The sequence below is a fragment of the Mesoplodon mirus genome, assembly GCF_964341445.2.
Source record: "Mesoplodon mirus genome assembly, chromosome: 15".
Classification (NCBI taxonomy): Eukaryota; Metazoa; Chordata; class Mammalia; order Artiodactyla; family Ziphiidae; genus Mesoplodon; species Mesoplodon mirus.
The window spans coordinates 54,754,813-54,774,671 of record NC_138991.1 but is presented as its reverse complement, the minus strand read 5'-3'; the positions used below and the strand labels follow the sequence as shown (position 1 = coordinate 54,774,671).

The 19,859-nt window shown below is 41.9% G+C and overlaps 1 protein-coding gene across 2 annotated transcripts in view; it reads left to right on the top strand.

Annotated features, from left to right (window-relative positions):
* SHISA9 (shisa family member 9) overlaps nt 1-19,859 on the top strand; it is a gene marked incomplete at its 3' end in the record, with an annotated part of 295,168 nt that overhangs the window by 252,335 nt on the left and 22,974 nt on the right. For both annotated transcript variants that reach the window (XM_082644977.1, XM_082644976.1), the window contains exon 3: nt 16,601-16,756. In XM_082644977.1, coding sequence (XP_082501103.1) covers nt 16,601-16,756 — 156 coding nt within the window. The remainder of the gene's footprint in view (nt 1-16,600; nt 16,757-19,859) is intronic.

Below are 19,859 nucleotides of genomic sequence, written 5' to 3'. Positions count from 1 at the left end.
TTATCTATTTTATATATAGAGGTTTGTATCTGTTAATCCCAAATTCCCAGTTAATCCCCCCTTTCCCCTTTGGTAGCCATAAGTTTGTTTTCTATGTCTGTGAGTCTGTTTCACAGACATAGTCTATGTCTGTGAGTTTTGTAAATAAATTCATTTGTATCATTTTTAAAGATCCCACATATAAGTGATACCACATGATGTTTGTCTTTCTCTTTCTGACTTATTCCACTTAGCATTGTAATCACATGTGTTATAGGGAAGTTGTTTGCCTGTCCGTTCACCCCATTGAACTGAGCTTCTCAAAGGCTGGAGTGAGTCTTATCCAATTCTCTTTCTGCAGTACCCAGAAAGATGCCTGGCCTAGGAATGGCACACGGTGATTATTTCATAAGTGAATGAATTTGCTCAACCTGTAATTAGAAAGGATTTGGTTTATTCAACAATCACCACCTGGACTTCCCTGGTGGGGCAGCGGTTGAGAATTCGCCTGCCAATGCAGGAGACATGGGTTCGAGCCCTTGTCCAGGGAGATCCCACATGCCATGGAGCAACTAAGCCTGTGCTCCACAACAAGAGAAGCCACTGCAGTGAGAAGCCTGCGCACCGCAATGAAGAGTAGCCCTCCAGTCGCTGCAGCTAGAGAAAGCCCGTGTGTAGCAGTGAAGAAATAAATTTCTTTTATTAAATTAAATTTATTTATTTATTTCTGGCTGCGTTATTATCCCAATGCAGCCATAAATAAATAAATAAAATAAAATAAGTAAAAAAAAAATCACCACCTTGAGCATTCTCAGAGAAGAAAATGGCTAGGTTGTTTTTCTAGGGGCTTAAATTTTTCAAAAACGGAAATGTTATGGGGGAAAGGATCTAACATTACAGGCTCTCATGTGTGCCAAGCACTAAGGTGAGCGTGTTCAGGATGTATCTTGTTTTATCGCATTCTGAACTCTGTCATAGAGAATCACTTAGTATAAGAAAGAAGCACTGGCTTTGGATAGAGCTGGACTTTGTCTCTTTCCTTGTGACCTTGACCAAAGCCTCCCTTTGCATCGGTTTTCTCGTCTGCAAAACAAGCAGATGATAATGCCTAACTTATGCCATGGGTTTGGGTATTTTGAAGGATGTGTGGGTAAAGTACTTGGCATGTGTGGTTTTTCCCCAAATTGTGGTAAAGAATGCATAACATAAAATTTACCGCCTTAACCATTTCTAAGTGTATAGTTCAGTAGTGTAATTTATATTCACATTGTTGGGCAACCATCACCACCATCCATCTCTGTAAATTTTTCATCTTACAAAATTGTAACTCTGATACCCATCAAACACTGACTCCTGATTCTCTCCTCTCCCCAGCCCCTGGCAACCACCATTCGACTTTCTGTCTTTATGAACTTGACTACTCTAGGTGCTTCCTATAGTATATGTCTTTTTGTAACTGGCTTCACTTAGCATAATGTCCTCAAGGTTCATCCATGTTGTAGCATGGATTGGAATTTCCTTCCTTTTAAAAAATATTTTATTTATTTATTTGTTTGTTTGTTTATTTATTTATTTTGGCTGTGCCAGGTCTTAGTTGTGGCACACAAGATCTTTTAGTTGCGGCATGCGGACTTCTTTTTCTAAATCTTTTTAACTTTTTATTTATTTTTTTAAATTAATTTTATTTATTTATTTTTGGCTGCGTTGCGTCTTTATTGCCGGCATGCGGACTTTCTCTAGTTGCGGTGAGCGGGGGCTACTCTTCATTGTGGTGCACGGGCTTCTCATTGCACTGGCTTCTCTTGTTGCGGAGCACGGGCTTTAGGCACTTGGGCTTCAGTAGTTGTGGCACACGGGCTTAGTTGCTCTGCGGCATGTGGGATCTTCCCGGACCAGGGCTCGAACCCGTGTCCCCTGCATTGGCAGGCATATTCTTAACCACTGCGCCACCAGGGAAGTCCCATGTGGACTTCTTAGTTGCAGCATACGAACTCTTTAGTTGAGTCATGCATGTGAGATCTAGTTGCCCGACCAGGGATTGAACCTGGACCCCCAGCATCGGGAGCACGGGGTCTTTCCCACTGGAACACCAGAGAAGTCCCAGAATTTCCTTCCTTTTTAAAGCTGAATAATATTCCAGTGTACGAATATACCACATTTTCAAATCCATTCATCCTTTGTTGAACACGTGTGTTCTTCCACATCCTGGGTATTGTGAAGAGTGCTGCTAGGTACATGGGTATGCAAATACCGCTTCGAGATCCTGGTTTTCATTCTTTTGTTGGCATGTGTGTTGCATTCAGTAATTTAATACTTAGTTTCCCATTTCCCCCATTTCCTATGCAATGAAACAGAGGTGCCAGAGGTCAATTAATTTGATTAAGGCCTCACAGCTGATACATTGCTAGAGCAGCATTTGAATCCAAGCCTTCTGTCTCTAAATGACCTGTTCTCTCTCCATAATCTCATTTTGCTCTAAAATACTTTTCAAGAGGAGGGATTGGCATTTTGAGTGAGAGGAGGTGATTTTAGGGGACTTTAGAAGATCTGGAAAAGAGGGAGAAAGATGGTAACATCCATTACTGTGAATTTCATAACCAGTCACTTATATTCTTTGTGACAGGCCCTAAGTGGGGGAGATTTGCACCCCAATCAAGTGGGCTCTTGAGTAGACAAAATGTGTGGGTGATAGGGAAATCAAAGAACATCATGGCAGATACATTGGCTTTCTGAATCTTCCACCACAGCATGAGCTAAAGGTCTTTTTGGTGCACGCTGGAAAATTCCTCTAACGGCCCCTGAGGTGGGACTGGCTGGTGGATCCTTTAACCCCTGTGTGGAATTGCCTTTACTAGAGACTTGGTGTGGAACATCCTTCATCTTCCATCTGTGGGGCATACGTCCTTCGTTATCACCTGAAGGATGCACACCTGAGCAGTGTAGCGTCCATAGTGTTTGGTTAAACGGAGCCCAGTTTTCTCATCTGTTATATTGCTTTACTTTGTTGTTGTTGTCATTTGCTGTCCAGGAATCACATGGTCCATAAACAAAACACCTATCCATTGCATATACACTCCAAAAAGCAAAAACAAATTTCAGAGCAACTAAAATGGCTGTTGCTAAGCCAATACATTCAATGCATTTTTCTTAGACAAATAGTTGACTTTTAGGTAAAACACCTTGTATGCTGCCTGTCACATAGCAGGTCCCTGAAAATCGTTCTTTTTTCCCCTCATCCTTTCCTGTATTAGAATTCAGTTCCATGCAAAGAGCTGGGATAGGCATTGGAAATGGAGGGGTGGAGGAGGTGACTGTATTCACTGACCTCAGAAGTGTGGGAAAACAGGCAATGAAAATAAATCAGTGTATTCATGTGGCTAAAGAAAGGAAGGAAAGGGGATGTCACTAATCAAATTGTTTCCTCCCTCCCCTAAACTGATACGTTGAAGTCCTAGCCCTCAGTACCTCAGAATGTGACCCTGTTTAGGAAGAGGATCATTACAGATGTAATGAGTTCAGATGAGATCACACTAGAGCAGGGTGGGCCTTTAATCCAATATGACTGGTGTCCTATAAAAACGGGAAATTTGGACACAGACATGCACACAGGGAAAACACCACGTGAAGATGAAGGCAGAGATCAAAGTGGTGCATCTAGGAGCCAAGGAAAACCAATGACTGCCAGCACACCCCTGGAAGCTAGGCAAGAGGTGTAAAACATTCTCCCTCTCCATACTCAGCAGTAACCAACTCTGCTGACACCTTGATCTCGGACCTCTAGCCCTCAGAACTGGGAGATGATACATTTCTTTTTTTTAATTTTGTTGAAGTATAGTTGATTTACAATGTTGTGTTAATTTCTGCTGTACAGCAAAGTTATTCAGTGCTATACAGTTGGACCTTTTTGTTTATCCATCCTATATGTAATAGCTTGCATCTGCTAATCCCAAACTCCCAGTCTTTCCCTCCTCGACCCCCCTCCCCTTGGCAACCACAAGTCTGTTCTCTATGTCTGTGAGTCTGTTTCTGTTTCGTAGATATGTTAATTTGTGTAGTATTTTAGATTCTACGTATAAGTGATATCATGTATTTGTTTTTCTCTTTCTGACTTACTATGCTTAGTATGATAATCTCTAGGTCCCTCCATGTTGCTGCAAATGGCATGATTTCATTCTTTTTTATGGCTGAGTAATATCGCATTGTATGGGAGATGATACATTTCTGTTGTTCAAGCCCTCGGGGTTTGTGGTGCTTTGTTATGGCAGCCCTAGCGAGTGAATACAGAGAGCTCCAGTGGTAACTAGGATAGGATGGGGTTGGGGAGGTCCCCTGGAGGACATGATGTTTAAGCAGAGACGGGGAAGATGACTCACAGATAGCTTCGGAAATATGTAGGAAAAAAAGGAGAGCATTTTGCAGAAGAAATACTATTTTGATATGCGGCTAGTGGTTACTTTACAATTTATCTTAATAAGCGTGGGTATTGTGTTTCAAATCCCACAACACATTAGGACTAAAAACAATAAAGTCCAAGACAGCTGGCTGCTACTCACCGTGCAGCTGATAAAACAGACTGACCATGATGGGGGAGAAAAGAAAACTTAAATCAGTGGAATTAGGAGGAGGAGGACACAGAGGGAGGAGAAGAAGGAGCAGAAATGAAACAACCTTTCCATTTGGGGGCTCTTTTTTTTAACAGCAGAAATTAATTTTATCACAGTTCTGGAGGCTGGAAGTCCAAGATCGAGGTGTCAGCATGTTTTGATTTCTTCTGAGGCCTCTCTGCTTGGCTTGCAGATGGCTGCCTTCTTGCCATGTCCTCACATGGTCTTTCCTCTGCCTGTGCATCTCTGTGTCCAAATGTTCTTTTCTTTTAAGGACACCAGTCAGATTGGAGTAGGGCCCACCCATATGACCTCATTTAATCTTTTTTTTTTGTATTACGCGGGCCTCTCACTGTTGTGGCCTCTCCCGTTGCGGAGCACAGGCTCCGGACGTGCAGTCTCAGCGGCCATGGCTCACGGGCCCAGCCGCTCCGCGGCATGTGGGATCCTCCCGTACCGGGGCACGAACCCGCGTCCCCTGCATCGGCAGGTGGACTCTCAACCACTGTGCCACCAGGGAAGCCCTCATTTAATCTTTTTAAAAAATTGTTTTTAAATTTATTTTTAAACCTTTTTAAAAAATTGAAGTATAGTTGTTTATAATGTGTTAGTTTCAGGTGTACAGCAAAATGATTCAGTTATACATATATATTCTTTTTCAGATGCTTTTCAATTATTGGTTATTGTAAGATATTGAATATAGTTCCCTGGGCTATACAGTAGGTCCTTGCTTATCTATTTTATATATAGTAGTGTGTATATGTTAATCCCAAACTCCTATATGTGTGTGTGTGTGTGTGTGTGTGTGTATAAATACACACACACACACATATATATATATGAATGGATAAAGAAGATGTGGGACATATATATATCTTCTTTATCCGTTTATTTGTCCATTTATCTGTCAATTTCATGAAGTAGTGTAATGATGGATGTTTGTCCTGAGTGAAGGGACAAACATCCATCATTACACTAGCTCATCAAGTTGACTTCTGGGGAAATGGCTGCTTGGAGCATAAAACAACCACCTCTGATATTTTAATGATGATGCTGAGCCATCAATGGTGAGTTCAGCCACCTTAGAGATGTCCTATTTCAGAAGTGATGCCAATAAACTGTAGTTTCTTGAACAGACACAATGCTACTTCAAATTAAAAAGTCCTCTTCTTGTTACTGTCTTTGAGAGTATTTTTCAAAAAGTACCTTCTAAACCTGGGTTAGGTACCCCTTCCCTTGGGCCTTCACAGAACTCTGTGTTTTGCTGTATCATAGTACTAACCATGCTGATTTTAACTCTCCTCCTTCTCACCTGTGTTGTTCTTGATCTGCCTCCTATCCTAGGCTTGCATCTCCTTGGAGCACAACCTCAGATTTGAAGTGACTCTCTGTCCCTCAGAGTCTGCACACAAGATGGCCAGAAGTGAACATTAAATAAATATTTGTTTAACAACTCCAGTTTCAAAATGTTCATATCCTAGATGCTCAAAATTAAAAAAAAATTTTTTTTGCATGCTTAAAAATATAAACCCTTGGGTAACACACATGCCCAATTGGCCAAAGGTTTTCCAATGATATATGTTCATTTTTTCTCTATCACAAATTCCCTCTGAACCCTCTGCCACCAAGATTCAATAATATGAATTTAATTCTCTGTTTACATCAGCCTTTTTTGGTAAGAGGCTAGCCTGCTATGTTCTCTTTTGACAAGTTCAGGGTAATTTTGAGTTTGATCTGATTCTTCTTTTTTTTTTTTTTTTTTTTTTTGCTTGCTTGTGACCAGAGAAAAATCTACATGATGTTTCAAACTATAATTTTCAGGTTTTCTCTTAAAAAGGATGCTGGATGTAAAGGATTGGATAGGATAGAAAGGAAAACAGAGCTAAAAGCCAGAGCTCTGTTACAATTTCTGAATGTCTAATTCTCTTTTTTGTTGTTAAGAGAATTACCAGTGCAGTTGGTTCCCACAGGAATATCTGCTGTTATTCCCTCTCATTTGTCCAGTTCTGAGATAACTGAATAATCTGGAATGTGTCCAAGAATTCTGAGCCCAGAGAGCGCCTTAGGGAAACCGAACACTCTCTTCTTCTCATGGCCACTCATCATGTTGTCTTGGTTCCCCTGACTATTGGAAGCCATAAAGCTTTAGCTACACTATGTTGGATGCTTACTATGTTTCACATGTATGCTGAGTATGGTATACATGCAGTCTCTAAACCTCACAGTGAACCCGGAGAGGGTTTATGTTCTGGTCCTCAGTTTAGAACTGAGAAGACTGAGACTCACAGAGTCAGTTGTATAACACCTCCCAAAGCTGCTGTTGGGAAATGGAAGAGCCAGAATTTGAATGCAGAGCTGACTGACTCAGAACTCCATTATTCTTTCATTATGTTGCTCTGGATGGTGTGGTCTGTGGAGAGAGTCTGCTGAGGCGACATTACGGGGCATAGAGAGTGTGCTGGAAAGAGTAGGGGTGAAGAAGGACCCTGGGCAGGATCAATATGGCCTTGTGGGCCAGGCAGAAATGTGGTACTTCTCAAGTGTGAAAAAAGCTTTGGAAAAATGTTATGAGCTCCTCTAGTTAGTAAGCAGTGTAAGAGCTAGAACTTGTCCACCAAACACAATGCCTGGCGTGCCGTAGACACCCAAATATGTGAGGAGGAATAGATGGATGAGCCGAGTGGGAGAAGTCAGAGCACAGGTGGGTTCCACAAGGCAGTAGGGGATTCTCAGGATGGGTGAGCCCAGCTTGTTCTCTAGATATAACAGTAAGTTCTATTCTCTGGATAAAAGAGGAAACAAAAAGGCCAGTGATTTACTCATCTAAGTGAGAAATTTTACAAGGAAAGATACTCAAGACAGAAGAGTCTCTCTTCATAGGGGAGGCTTAATGCTGAGCCTGGTCTGTGCTAAAGGCAGCCTAGCTTAGTGGAGGAAACACCGATTTTGCCATTAGACAAACCTGGGATCAAATCCGGATGGTTACTAACATGCTGTGTGACTTTGGACAAGCACCTCAACCTCTCTGAGCTTCTGTTTCCTGATCTGTAAAATAGGATTGTAATACTTAGAGAAACAGGGGTAAATTTTTCAGGTGGTTAATGTGCTTTTCTATTTGGCCTTTCTGAGTATATGACTTTTGTCTGAGCTGGGCTGTGCTAACCATCTACTTGGGAAAGAAAGTGTAAAAGAAAGTGGAAGGAAACTCACTCGATGCCACTGTATGGGACCATTGCCCCACACTGACAAGTTCTGTAGCAGGACCCCTGCTCTCAGGCCTTCTGGTACATGAGGGTCATTGAAGAACTCCAACCAGACAATCTTGTACTCAGACCATACCACTTTATTTCTTTTTCTTTTTCTTTTTTTTGGTACTTTATTTATTTATTGAAGTATAGTTGATTTACAATGTTTCAGGTGTACAGAAAAGTGATTCAGTTTATATATATATACTTTTTCAGATTCTTTTCCACTGTAGGTTATTACAAAATACTGAATGTAGTTCCCTGTGCTATACAGTAGGTCCTTGTTTTTTATCTCTTTTATGTACAGTAGTATGTATCTGTTAATCCCAAACTTCTAATTTAACCCTCCCCCCCTTCCCCCTTTGGTAACCATGAATTTGTTTTTTATGCCTGTGAGTCTGTTTCTGTTTTGTATATAAGTGTATTTGTGTCATTTAAAAATATTCCACACATAAGTGATATTACATGATATTTGTCTTTCTCTGACTTACTTCACTTAGTATGATAATCTCTAGATCTATCCATGTTGCTGCAAATGGCATTATTTCATTCTTTTTTATGGCTGAGTAATATTCCATTGTATATGTACCACATCTTCTTTTTTCATTCATCTGTCAGTGGACACTTAGGTTGATTCCATGTCTTGGCTATTGTAAATAGTGCTGAACTAGTGCTTGTAAATAGTGCTGAAATAGTGCTTGAATTAGAGTTTTCATCTTTTTCAGATATATGCCTAGGAGTGGGATTGCTGGATCATATGGTAACTCTAGTTTTCGTTTTTTATACTACTTTATTTCTTAACAGGCTCAGCTACCCCCTGGTAGCTCAGAGCTTCTTCACCATGAGTTTCTGCCAAAATCCCAAACAGCAGAGTGGGACAAGAGGTCTTTGCCCTCAGCATCACCCTCAACTCATCCATCATTCTTCTCCTTCACCTGGGTCTGAAGACCAAAAGGGGAAAGTTGAGAGACATGACCTTAGGCCCCTTATTTCTCTCTTTTTTTTCATTCTCACAATTTTCTAGAATCAGAGCCTTCCCATCCCTTTCCTCTCTGGTCCACCCTTGCCAAAAACTTCTGTGGTCTTGCCAACCAAGACTGGTCCTTAATATGCCAAAGAGTAGAGATAAAGGAATTTAGTAAAAACTACCTTCCAAAGTCAATATTGTGACTTAAAATTTTTATTATTTTCTTGCTGCACGGTCATTTTTTGAATGTCAGAAATGTGCATTTAGCTCCTTTAGAGGGAGTAAGGAAGTGCCTAAGAGCACAGATTCCAGAGTCAGGCTGCCAGGTCCAAAGCATGGTTCTGCCACTTACAAGTGGTGTAACTTTGGGTAAATCACAAAACCTCTCTGTGCAAAATGGGGTTAGTAATAGTATCTCATAGGGACTCTTGGAGTAGTACATTAGTTTGTATATGAAATAATAACACCTCTCTGTTTATTATGTATATAACTGTGTTTTTACCTTCTTTATCATTAATCAATATCATCACCATTTTTCTTTGTGTTCCTTCTTTAATAAATCCTAATTTCCTAGGCTTACCTAGGTATATGGATGCCATGGGCCATCTGAGGTAAACCTCATATACTCAGGAAGACAAAAGAGAAAAGCACACTAATAATTTGAAAAATACATTATCCTTAAGACTGCAGTCTAGTTGGTACAGTTGTTTTCCCATAGGGCTATGGGTTAACAATTCTGATATTGCTAGACATGTATAATTAAACATGGAATTAAACAACTAAGTAAATGGATGGTGGAGATGGGAGCCAGGCTGCTCATTGTTGGGGTGGGAGGTTATAAATGAGCAAGGGGAGAAGGCTAGACTGATCCATGTGATAATGGATTAGAGTTGGAGATATCAGGATGAATTTATGTTAAGCTTAATATAGACACAGATGGTTACATATATAAATATTTATAGATATGTATATAAGTATGAGTCAGTATACACACATAGATTTCCTTACTCAGTCAACTGAGAGGCACTAGAAGCCATGAGCACACTTGGCACCCAGATTTTGGTTTCTAACACCATTCTCCAAGAAAGGGAACCAGGGTCCTTGGAGAAATGGATTCTAGGATGGGACAGGAAATAAACAAGATGAACCTGGAGCATCTTGCATTGCTAGAAAGTAAGAAAGTTCTCCAAAAAAAGGGCAGGGGGGAATGTAGAAGCCAACTGAAAGAGATTCCAATGGCCAAACCTGGGGAAATTTGAGTGAAAAAACAAAATAAAATAGTACTGGATTATAATCCAAAGTATAAAATACATATCCATGTGTCCACACTAATATATATCATATATATATATATATTTGAGTGAATAATTAAATGGGGGAGAAGAGACAAATCTGCTATGAAGAACAATTCCAAATAATTTATGTAGACACTGTACTCAGAGGGGTAGAGCATAACTTCCCACTCCTTAAGTGTGGGTTATGTATAGTGACTTCCTTCCAAAGAGTATGGTATGGAAAGAGGGAAAAATAGAGTAACTCTATAGTGGAAGAGATTTGAGAAACACTGCCTCAGGCAGCAATATTGATATTTATGACATCAATAATGATGTCATCATAGAATGTGTCCTTGATATGTTATGATGAGAATGTTGCCTTATCTGTATGGTTTTCCTCCCCCAAACCCATAACTGCAGTCTAGTCATGAGAAAAACATCAGACAAATTCCAGTTGAGGGACATTCAACAAAATACTTGACCAGTACTCCTCAAAACTGTCAAAGTCATCAAAATAAGGAAAAGTCTGAGAAATTCACAGCCAAGAGATACCTAAAGAAGCATGATGACTAAATTTAATGTGCTACCTGGATGAGATTCTAGAACAGAAAGAGGACATTAGGCAAAAACGAAGGAAACCTGAATAAAGTATGGGTGTTAGTTAATAGTTATATGTCAGTCTTGGTTTATTAATTGTAACAAATGTACCCTATTGGGGAAACTGGGTTCGGGGTATATTGGAACTCTCTGTGCTATCTTTGCAGTATTTCTGTAAATCTAAAACTGTTTTAAAATAAAAAAATATTTAAAAGATATATTGTTCCTGTATCATTACTTCACAGGATTGATATGAGGATTTAAGGAGATAGCACATGAAAAGTTCATTACCAAGTGACTGGCGCATAATATATGCTCCACAGAACAGCACTCTTTGACCATCTTGTGCCTTTCTATGCAATTCTTCCTTGTGATATGCCTTGAAAAACTTACCATTGTTGCCTTTCCTCCAAGGTGAGCCAAACTGGTCTAGTTTCTAATAGTTGGTATCTGCCTCTTTTGCTCTATGAAAACTAGAGCATCATCCCAGGGTTTGTAATTTAGCATTTTTGCCTTAATGACCCTATCTGGATTGCATTCATTAGTCTGTTTAGTAACTAAGATATACCACATCATAACAGTACTTACATGGTGGTAACCTTGGTGTAAGTCTGCCAGATACTTCTATATAGAGTAAGTGTATTTTAACTTTCTTTGAAAATGATTGTCAAATATGTGAGGCCCATTTTCCATCTTAGGAAGGAGAACATGGGGACGTTATCAACTTCTTGTTTGCTGACTGAGGGTCTTAACAGAATGCAGCATCCCAGAACAGCAAGTTCTTGTCAGTTATTTCTAAGGATCAGAAGGAGTTGCAAAATTATAATGAGGCAGGGAAAGTTTTTTTGTGACCTTGGGTAGAAAGTACCTTTCTACAGAGGTGAGGTGGATAAGATATCTCTGGGACTGAGGTATATCTAGAAGAGAAACCATACTGCTGGGAGCAAGACATGGCCGGTCCTACTGGATTCCCTCTATGGTCATGGCTGTGCAAAAGAAATTATATACACACACACACACACATATATATAATTTATATGTAAAATATATATAGTAAATATATAAATTATGTATACACATAACTTCTTTTGCATAGTATATTTACTTAGTATATTATATACTATATTATTATATAATATATAAAATTGATAATATATAATTATATAAGTGTGTACATATACAAATACCTACTATATTACATAATACATAAAACATAGTTATATATAAAATGTATAATATATAATACATAAATTATATATATAATTTCTTTTGCATAGTATATATACTTAGTGTATGTATTATATACTATATTATATAATATAAAATATATAATATACATTTTATTATATATTTGTGTACATATGTATATAAATACATACACGTGCATGGACATATATACATACTACATATATACATACGTTCAAATAGTTATCTCCTATCTTTATGCTTCTTCTCTCAATTGACAAGGTCAGGATTTGCACATTATAACCTACTCTTCTCTCTTCACTCACCCTATTCTATTTTTCTTGGATGCCAACCTAAGCTTACTTCCCATCTACTCTTTTGTTTGTCCTCCTCAGCTGGATATTATGTGTGGAAAACTCACAGAAAAACTGGGTTGCCAGGCCTGGTCCATCCTCCTGCTCAGTAAAATGAAAATAACATTTAAGAAATCCAGTCGCCAATGTCTGTTTAGTAATTCTTGATTGCTGCCCTTAGCCTGGATTTCAGTATTTCTGAATAATCAACGCCTGGAAGCTAGCAAAAAATGACTATCTAAAACTGCCAGAAATTTGCTTCCTGTTGTTCTGAATGTGAAAGTAGGAATGTGACTCTGGGGCAGCCTCATTTTCCTTTGTGATGGATCACTTTGGTGGGCCATCTCAGTCCTACCCACTTGCATTAAGTAACTACTCGCTGCCCCTGAGTTAGCTCAGGACTTGGGAGAAATCATCCAAAAGCAAATGCTTTATAATGGAGTATTCTGTTTAAGAATATAAAAGGCTATCCCTAGTGGTAAGGAATATCTCTGTACTTTTTTTTTTCTTTAATGAAGTGTTTAGCATTTCCCCTGGCAGGACTGGAAACAGAGTTTGAAAATAGTGGATGGAATCTGGGACTGAGGGAGCAAAGAGATGGGAGTAAGGGCTCGCACTGGATGATGGGCTTAGGTGGTGTCATCTCTGTAACTAGTTAAGGGTCTATTTCCAGAAAAAAAAAACACCTGCCATTAAGATATTAATTAACTTATGAATGTCCTTGGGCATTCTCTATGCACTACTCAGTCAATTTGCTGTTTGAAATTTCTACTGAAGCTCTGTAGAAAATCCAGGGCTAATGCCTGTTCCACCTTGGTGCACTCTGCAGGCCCCATGGGAAGCCTCCCTTCTGGTCAGTTCCAGCCTCCCAGAGGGATTCCGGACAACAATTGCACTAGTCAGAACTTACATTGCACGTGACAGTAAACCCAGAGCACACTGGCTTCTTCAGAAAGGGGCTCCCCTATCTCCTCTGCTTCTTTCCGTATTCTTTCACAATGAAGAAAGATTTTCTTCACATGGTAGGTTCAAACTCATTTGAATTCATGGCCTCCTGGCTCCTTGACCCCAAAGCTTCCCAATAGAAAAAATTCAGGGAAGGACTCTGATTGGCCCAGCCTAGATCACATGCTCACTTCTGGCCCAATCACTGTGAGGAGGAGGAGGTGTTGTGATTGGTCTGACTTGGATCACATGTTCACTGTGCGACCAGAAGGGTGAGTTACTGGCCTGATTTCCAACTGCCAGCTCTTTCTTACATCTCTGAGTAAGAGTTTTTCTGGCTACCAGAGCTCACTCTGCCCATGAACATGGTAGGTTACAAGTGCTGAGGAATTACTGTCTCCCAGAAGCAGCCCTCAAACAACGACTGTGGGAGCTGGCACATAAATACTCAAGGGCCACTTGCCCATAGGCTGACAGAATTCTGAGACATGCACTCAAAACCATTTACCAGAATGCCAGAGTGGGATTAAACTCCCGTTCTCCACAGTTGCCCCTTGCTGGGCATTGCACCCTTTATCTGCCTCTTTCTCTTTCCCATCTCACCCCCTCACCCCTTGTCTGCAGTATTGCCTTTCGTCACCTCCCAAATATGTTTGTACTTGAGTCCTTATCTCAGTGACTTCTGGGAAAACCCAAACTAAGAGAGTTACAGTGATTGACAGCTCATCACATGAGTCAAATGGGGATGAAGCAGAGTGCCTGGAACTGGTACTTCTGAATACACAAAACAGTAGCCTTCCACTAAAAAAAAAAAAGTGTGTGTGCGTGTGTGTGTGTGTGTGTTTGTGTATGTTGGGGAAAAAAACCCACAGAGCAGCGAACAATGAGAACTTACAGTAAATCACTTCCTATTACACCAACATCTGGGCACAAACATGTCTGGCCTGACATGCCCAGGGGAAGCAGACAGACCTCCCCAGCAGGTTGCTCTGGAGAGGAAAATGTCAGAGGATGTGGGGTCCAGGCTACAGGGAGAGCTGTAATTTACATGAGACAACATTTCCACCATGACTTCATTAATCTTAGGACTCTTCTGCCCCAGCTGAATCCCAGCCAAAAAGTTATCATGGCAGAGAGACATGCCCGCCTCCTCAGATGCTGGCCAGCGGCTGGGCGACTTGGCTTATGTTTGGCGATATTCCCATTAGACAGTTGGGCTTGTGGGATGGCCCATGCATGTGCAGTGATAAAAATACCCTCCTTATCTCTGTGTCTCAGCTGTGGTAACCCTGCTTCTTTCCGTTCGAGTGTATTGGTTTCTAAAGCCAAACTTATTCTATATATGTCATGGGTTGAGTTGCCTAGAAGCAGTGCTTGAGAGGAGGGGTTCAGGTGTATGAGACCCTGAGGGAGTAAAACACACACACCTCTCTAAGGTGAGGGAAACAAAATAGGAAAGATAAAGGAGCCACACGGGGATGGGGCTCTCAGTTTCAGATAAAGTCTAGACCAGGGGTTGTCAAACTATGGCCAGTGGACCAAATTCAGCTGCCACCTATTTTGGTAAATAAAGGTTTTTTTTTTTTTTTGCGGTATGCGGGCCTCTCACTGTTGTGGCCTCTCCCGTTGCGGAGCACAGGCTCTGGACAAGCAGGCTCAGCGGCCATGGCTCACGGGCCGAGCCGCTCCGCAGCATGTGGGATCTTCCCGGACCGGGGCATGAACCCGTGTCCCCTGCATTGGCAGGTGGACTCTCAACCACTGCGCCACCAGGGAAGCCCCGGTAAATAAAGTTTTAAATAAAGTTTTATTGGCACACAGCCACGCTGACGTAATGTCTATGTCAGCTTTCTTGCTCCAAGGGCAGAATCAAGTCGTCTCTGGACTGGATGGCCTGCAAAGCCTACGCTATTTACATTCTGGCCCTTTCCAGAAAAAGCTTGCTGACCCCTGCTCTAAACTTGTCTCAACCCCTGGGAGCTCTGGAGCCCCCCTTGCGCCATAAAGTTATCCCCACCTTGAGGCAAGGGCTGGTCTTGGTACCTTAGTGTCAGCTGGGCATTGGTTGTCCCCTACCCTGGGTGTTGAGGGTGAGGGACATTAAGCAGATTAAGCCCAGGATGGTGGCTCCCATCAGCCGAGAAATTGTTTGGATGTTGGGGGCACCTGTGCGTTCTGAGCAATGGACACAGTGGCTGGGAAATGGGTGCACCTGCTGGTAAAGGGGATCTTTCAAGGCACTGCCAGCAACTACTGCCATGTTGATCTGGATCTCCAGAGGTGCTTCATGAAGATGGAGGGAACCCTTGCTTCCTGCCTGAAGCTGAGCCATAATTCTCTCACCTGGACTCTGTGACTCCCATTTCAGTCTTGCCTTCAGTCCGTCCATCCCATTGTTCTCAGGGTGAAGACAGAAACCCTTAACAGCTCAAAGAATAATTCCTGAGAGAAAACTTCTTGAACCTTTTTCCCCATGAATTCCAGTCCCTCTAAGGAGCCAATATTCAGTTTGTGTGTTTTTACCTATTTTTTTCAGTCTTTGCAAACCACAGCACACAAAAATATGCACAGATTTTCTTTTCTTTAAACCAAATGCCCTGTTATGCGCATTACTTTGACATTTGCTTTTTTTCCTTTAACAATATAAGCCATAAGAAACTCTCCAGTCTGACACGTATAGTTAACTGATTTTTAACTCGTTTTTTTAACAGCTGAATGATAGCCTATCATATGTATGTACATATTATGTACCTAATATAGATGTACAATAATTTAAGCATTCCTACATTGATAGGAGTTCAGGTTGTTTCTGTGTGGTTTTTATTTTTCACTTTACAAACCATGGTGCAAAGAACACCTCTGAACAAATATCCTCACATTCTGTTGCTTGTATTTCTGACGGCTCCATCCCTAGAAGTGGTATTATTTGGTCAACATACACATGCATTTTAAATTTCCATACACACTGCCAGATTCCTTTCTGCAGATACAGCAAATCATATGTCCACCATGAGTTTATGAGACTGTCCAGTTTCCAACATCTTTGCTAGATTGGTGTCCTTCAGTCCTTTTAATTTTTGCCAATCTCTTGGCAGGGGAGTGGCCTCCCGTTGTCCTGACTTGCATTTCCTTGACTGTTATTGAAGTTGGTCATCTTTTTATATGTATATTGCTTTGATAAAAGTAGCCCCTGTGGTGATAGGACCTTATGTTAACCTGGGGGGAGATGGAAGTGTTCTAGGGGAATCCTTTGCTCTTTACCCATGCATCCTCGGCTGCTCTCCAATGCAGAGTTGGTTGTTGCCGATATACCTGCCCATCCTCGGCTGCCCTCCCTCTCGTGTCCCCAAAGGGCGTAGAGTTTTGGTCTCAAGGGATGTGGCCATGGTGGGGGTGGGCAGAAGGTCCTGCCCCATTGGTGACCATCTCCGTCTGTTCTCTTCATTTCTAGACACCACCCAGATGAACAACGCGGTGCCCACCTCCCCTTTGCTGCAGCAGATGGGCCATCCACATTCCTACCCCAGCCTGGGCCAGATCTCCAACCCCTACGAACAGCAGCCGCCTGGCAAAGAGCTCAACAAGTACGCCTCCTTGAAGGCTGTCGGTAAGTGCTGTTTTGTTTCTTCTCTCTCTCTCCTGTACTTTTCTGTTACTACTGGATTTCCTTATCCCCTACTTTTTTTCTACTCATTTTTCTGTCTTTCTTATCTCATCTATCTATCTATCTTCTATCTGTGTATCTATCATCCATCATCTATCTATCCATCTACTATCTATGTATCATCTATCCATCCATCATCTATCTTTCAAATTTTCTCTCTATTTCTCTTTCTCTCTGTTTCTTTCTTTCTGTCTCATTCTCTCTCTGTCTCTTTCTCATGTATTCTGGGTATCTTTGCTTGGGACACAGTTTACTAAGGATCAGAGCCCCTCAGGTGCTTTCTCTCGGCCCCAGGTCAAGTCCTACCTTGCTGTGTGGGGCGGGGGGCGGGGAGGAGGAGAACGTGGATACTCATTGGGTCATACCGATATCTCAGCCCCTTCGCCATCAACTGTCTGCCCTAGCGAATCCTCAGGGAACCTGGACTTAAGATCCAGGACACTTGGTCTCCGAACCCCCTGCCCTTTAAGTGTGACACTCACCACCCACACAGTCCAGCCTTTCAGAGAAGTCAGTAAGCCTGCACATTCCTATCTCAGGGAACTTCTGTTTTTCCAGTTGTAAACATTTCTGGTGTTGGGGGGTGCGGGGAGAGCCTGGAGCTCCTATTACCCGAGTTCTTATCAAGTGCCAGACATTGTATTGTCCCTTTTATAGACACTGTCTTATTTTCTCATAGTGCTCCAAAGAGGAAGGCATAAGTATTGCCCCAATTTTCAGATTAGGAAAACTGAGACTCAGGGAGGCTAATTTAACTTGCTCCAAATCAAGCAGCCTGTGGGCAACTTGAACTTGTGTTTTTATCGCTGCAGAGCCTATGCTCCTGCTGCTCCCTTCCCACAGCCCTGGGTGGGTTGGGGTTCAGTCCATTCCCCCGATTTGTACATGAGGGAGTCTGACGGTGACCCAGGCTCCTAAATAAATGACTCATGGCCCCGTTCTATAGGATGGAAGCAGCACCCACAGCAAAGTCAAGCTTTGGGGTGGGCAGAAGACTCCCAGACCCCATGCCTTCTTTTATAATCAGCTTCTCATCCTATTTCCTCTCCCCACTGCCAAGCTCCTCGTTGGAGATGGGACAGGAGACATGTGCTGATCAATTCCAGTATGAAATAGCCTAATTCTATCACAAACTCAGGACAGAAACCAAAGCACAGACATGATCACATGTCTAGGCTGCTGTCAGAACCACGGTCTACGGACATCAGATTCATAAAACAAGCAAGTTGGTGCCCAACAGAGGGCGAGGCACATACTTGGAGCTTAGCGTTTGAACCAGAAGTCCATCTTTAGGAATTCATGTCCCTCAATCTCCCACGATTTCCAAATGGAACCATTTGAAGAGGGTTTGAGGGGTGCTTATAATTCTGAGGGCACAGGTTGTACTGCCTAAATTCCAAGCCTCGTAAGACTTTACATAGTAATCTCCCACGTTTCCTGTTGAATTTCTCCACGCACCTCAACCCTCATCTACACCCATGACCACAGGTTTCTTCTATTCCGTATTGTGTGTTTGCAGAGCACATACATCCTAAACGTGTTCAGATAAACTCAGATATTACTAGGAACGGAAGGGAGCCGTTGCCTAGGAAAGAGTCAGGGCATCTGTGCCAATGTAACTGCAGGAGCCTTCATGCACTATTCAGTGGCCCACCTCCCTTTCTGAGCCTTGCATCTAGGTGATGAAGAGCATCTGCTGTTATACTTGATTCTTCTTTTGCATTAAAAAAAAATCCACCCAGACGTCTTTTTCTTTTTGAACTGGTCCTATTACCCAAAACAACTCATTTCTGGGCTTCCCTGGTGGCGCAGTGGTTGAGAGTCCGCCTGCCAATGCAGGGGACACGGGTTCGTGCCCCGGTCCGGGAGGATCCCACATGCCGCAGAGCAGCTGGGCCCATGAGCCATGGCCGCTGAGCCTGCGCGTCCGGAGCCTGTGCTCCACAACGGGAGAGGCCACAACAGTGAGAGGCCCGCGTACTGCAAAAGAAAAAAAAAAACCAAAACAACTCATTTCTTCAACTTAGGCCCAGTGTTTCCTTCCCCCTCAACACCCAGTAGCTCTTTGGGTAAATCATAAATGGATCTTCCAACAGAATTCCTTGATTCTGTCCAGCATTGACTCAGGGCTACTTGGTATAGCAAATGTTTGCAGTGCATTTGGAATTAAACTTGCAGTCTGAAAGTTTATTTGACACTCCTTGAGTAAGACTTTCTTCCACAAAGCTGGAACTCTTGAAATGTTTGTTGAATGAAGGAATGAGCTTGTCTTTGACAAGAATCAAAGAATAGCTTAGTTGGAAGGGAGCACCCCTATATCTTCTAAGAACTCTGAAGGGTCTCACTTGGGGTACCCTCCCCAATCCTGGCTATGGTTGATGTGCCCCTCTTCTTCTTGGTCCTTCTTTTCTGACTATTATGGGAGTTCACAAGCTTTATCTGAGTCACAGATGGTCTTGTAATGGTCTTGTGAGGTCCAGTGAGGGGCAGACTGAGCGAATGCATGACCCGATGGGTTACCCAGGAGTCCAGAGTCTGCCTGCCCAAATGAAATGCAAATCCCATAATAAACATTATTTCAAGGGTTCTCTAGTAAGGCATAATGTGACTGTGCTGTGAATGATGAAATGCGTTTCATTAACAAAATCATTACCACCCAGTAGAGAAGTTGTTTAAAAAATGGTTTGCTGTGGAAAGCTCTGCAGTCTCTGATAACCAGACTCATTTTCTAAAAATTTCAATTCAGTAAATAAGGGGAGACTTGGACAGCCTTTAGTGTTAACTGCCAAGTTCAAAAATACCTCTGGAAAATCAGTGTTCTCTTGGAGGCTTTAATATTCAGAACATCAAGTGGGTTGGTCACCAAAACCCCCTGACCTCAGCTTCTTCGTGTGAAAAATGAAGAACCTGAACTTTCTAGTTTCCAAGCTCCATTCTAATTTTAAAATTGGAAAATTAAACAGTTCTACTCATTCTAGTCATTAGAATACCCGTGGACCATTAAATATGTCTCCTTCATTCACTACCAACTCTGGGGAGAAAGGGG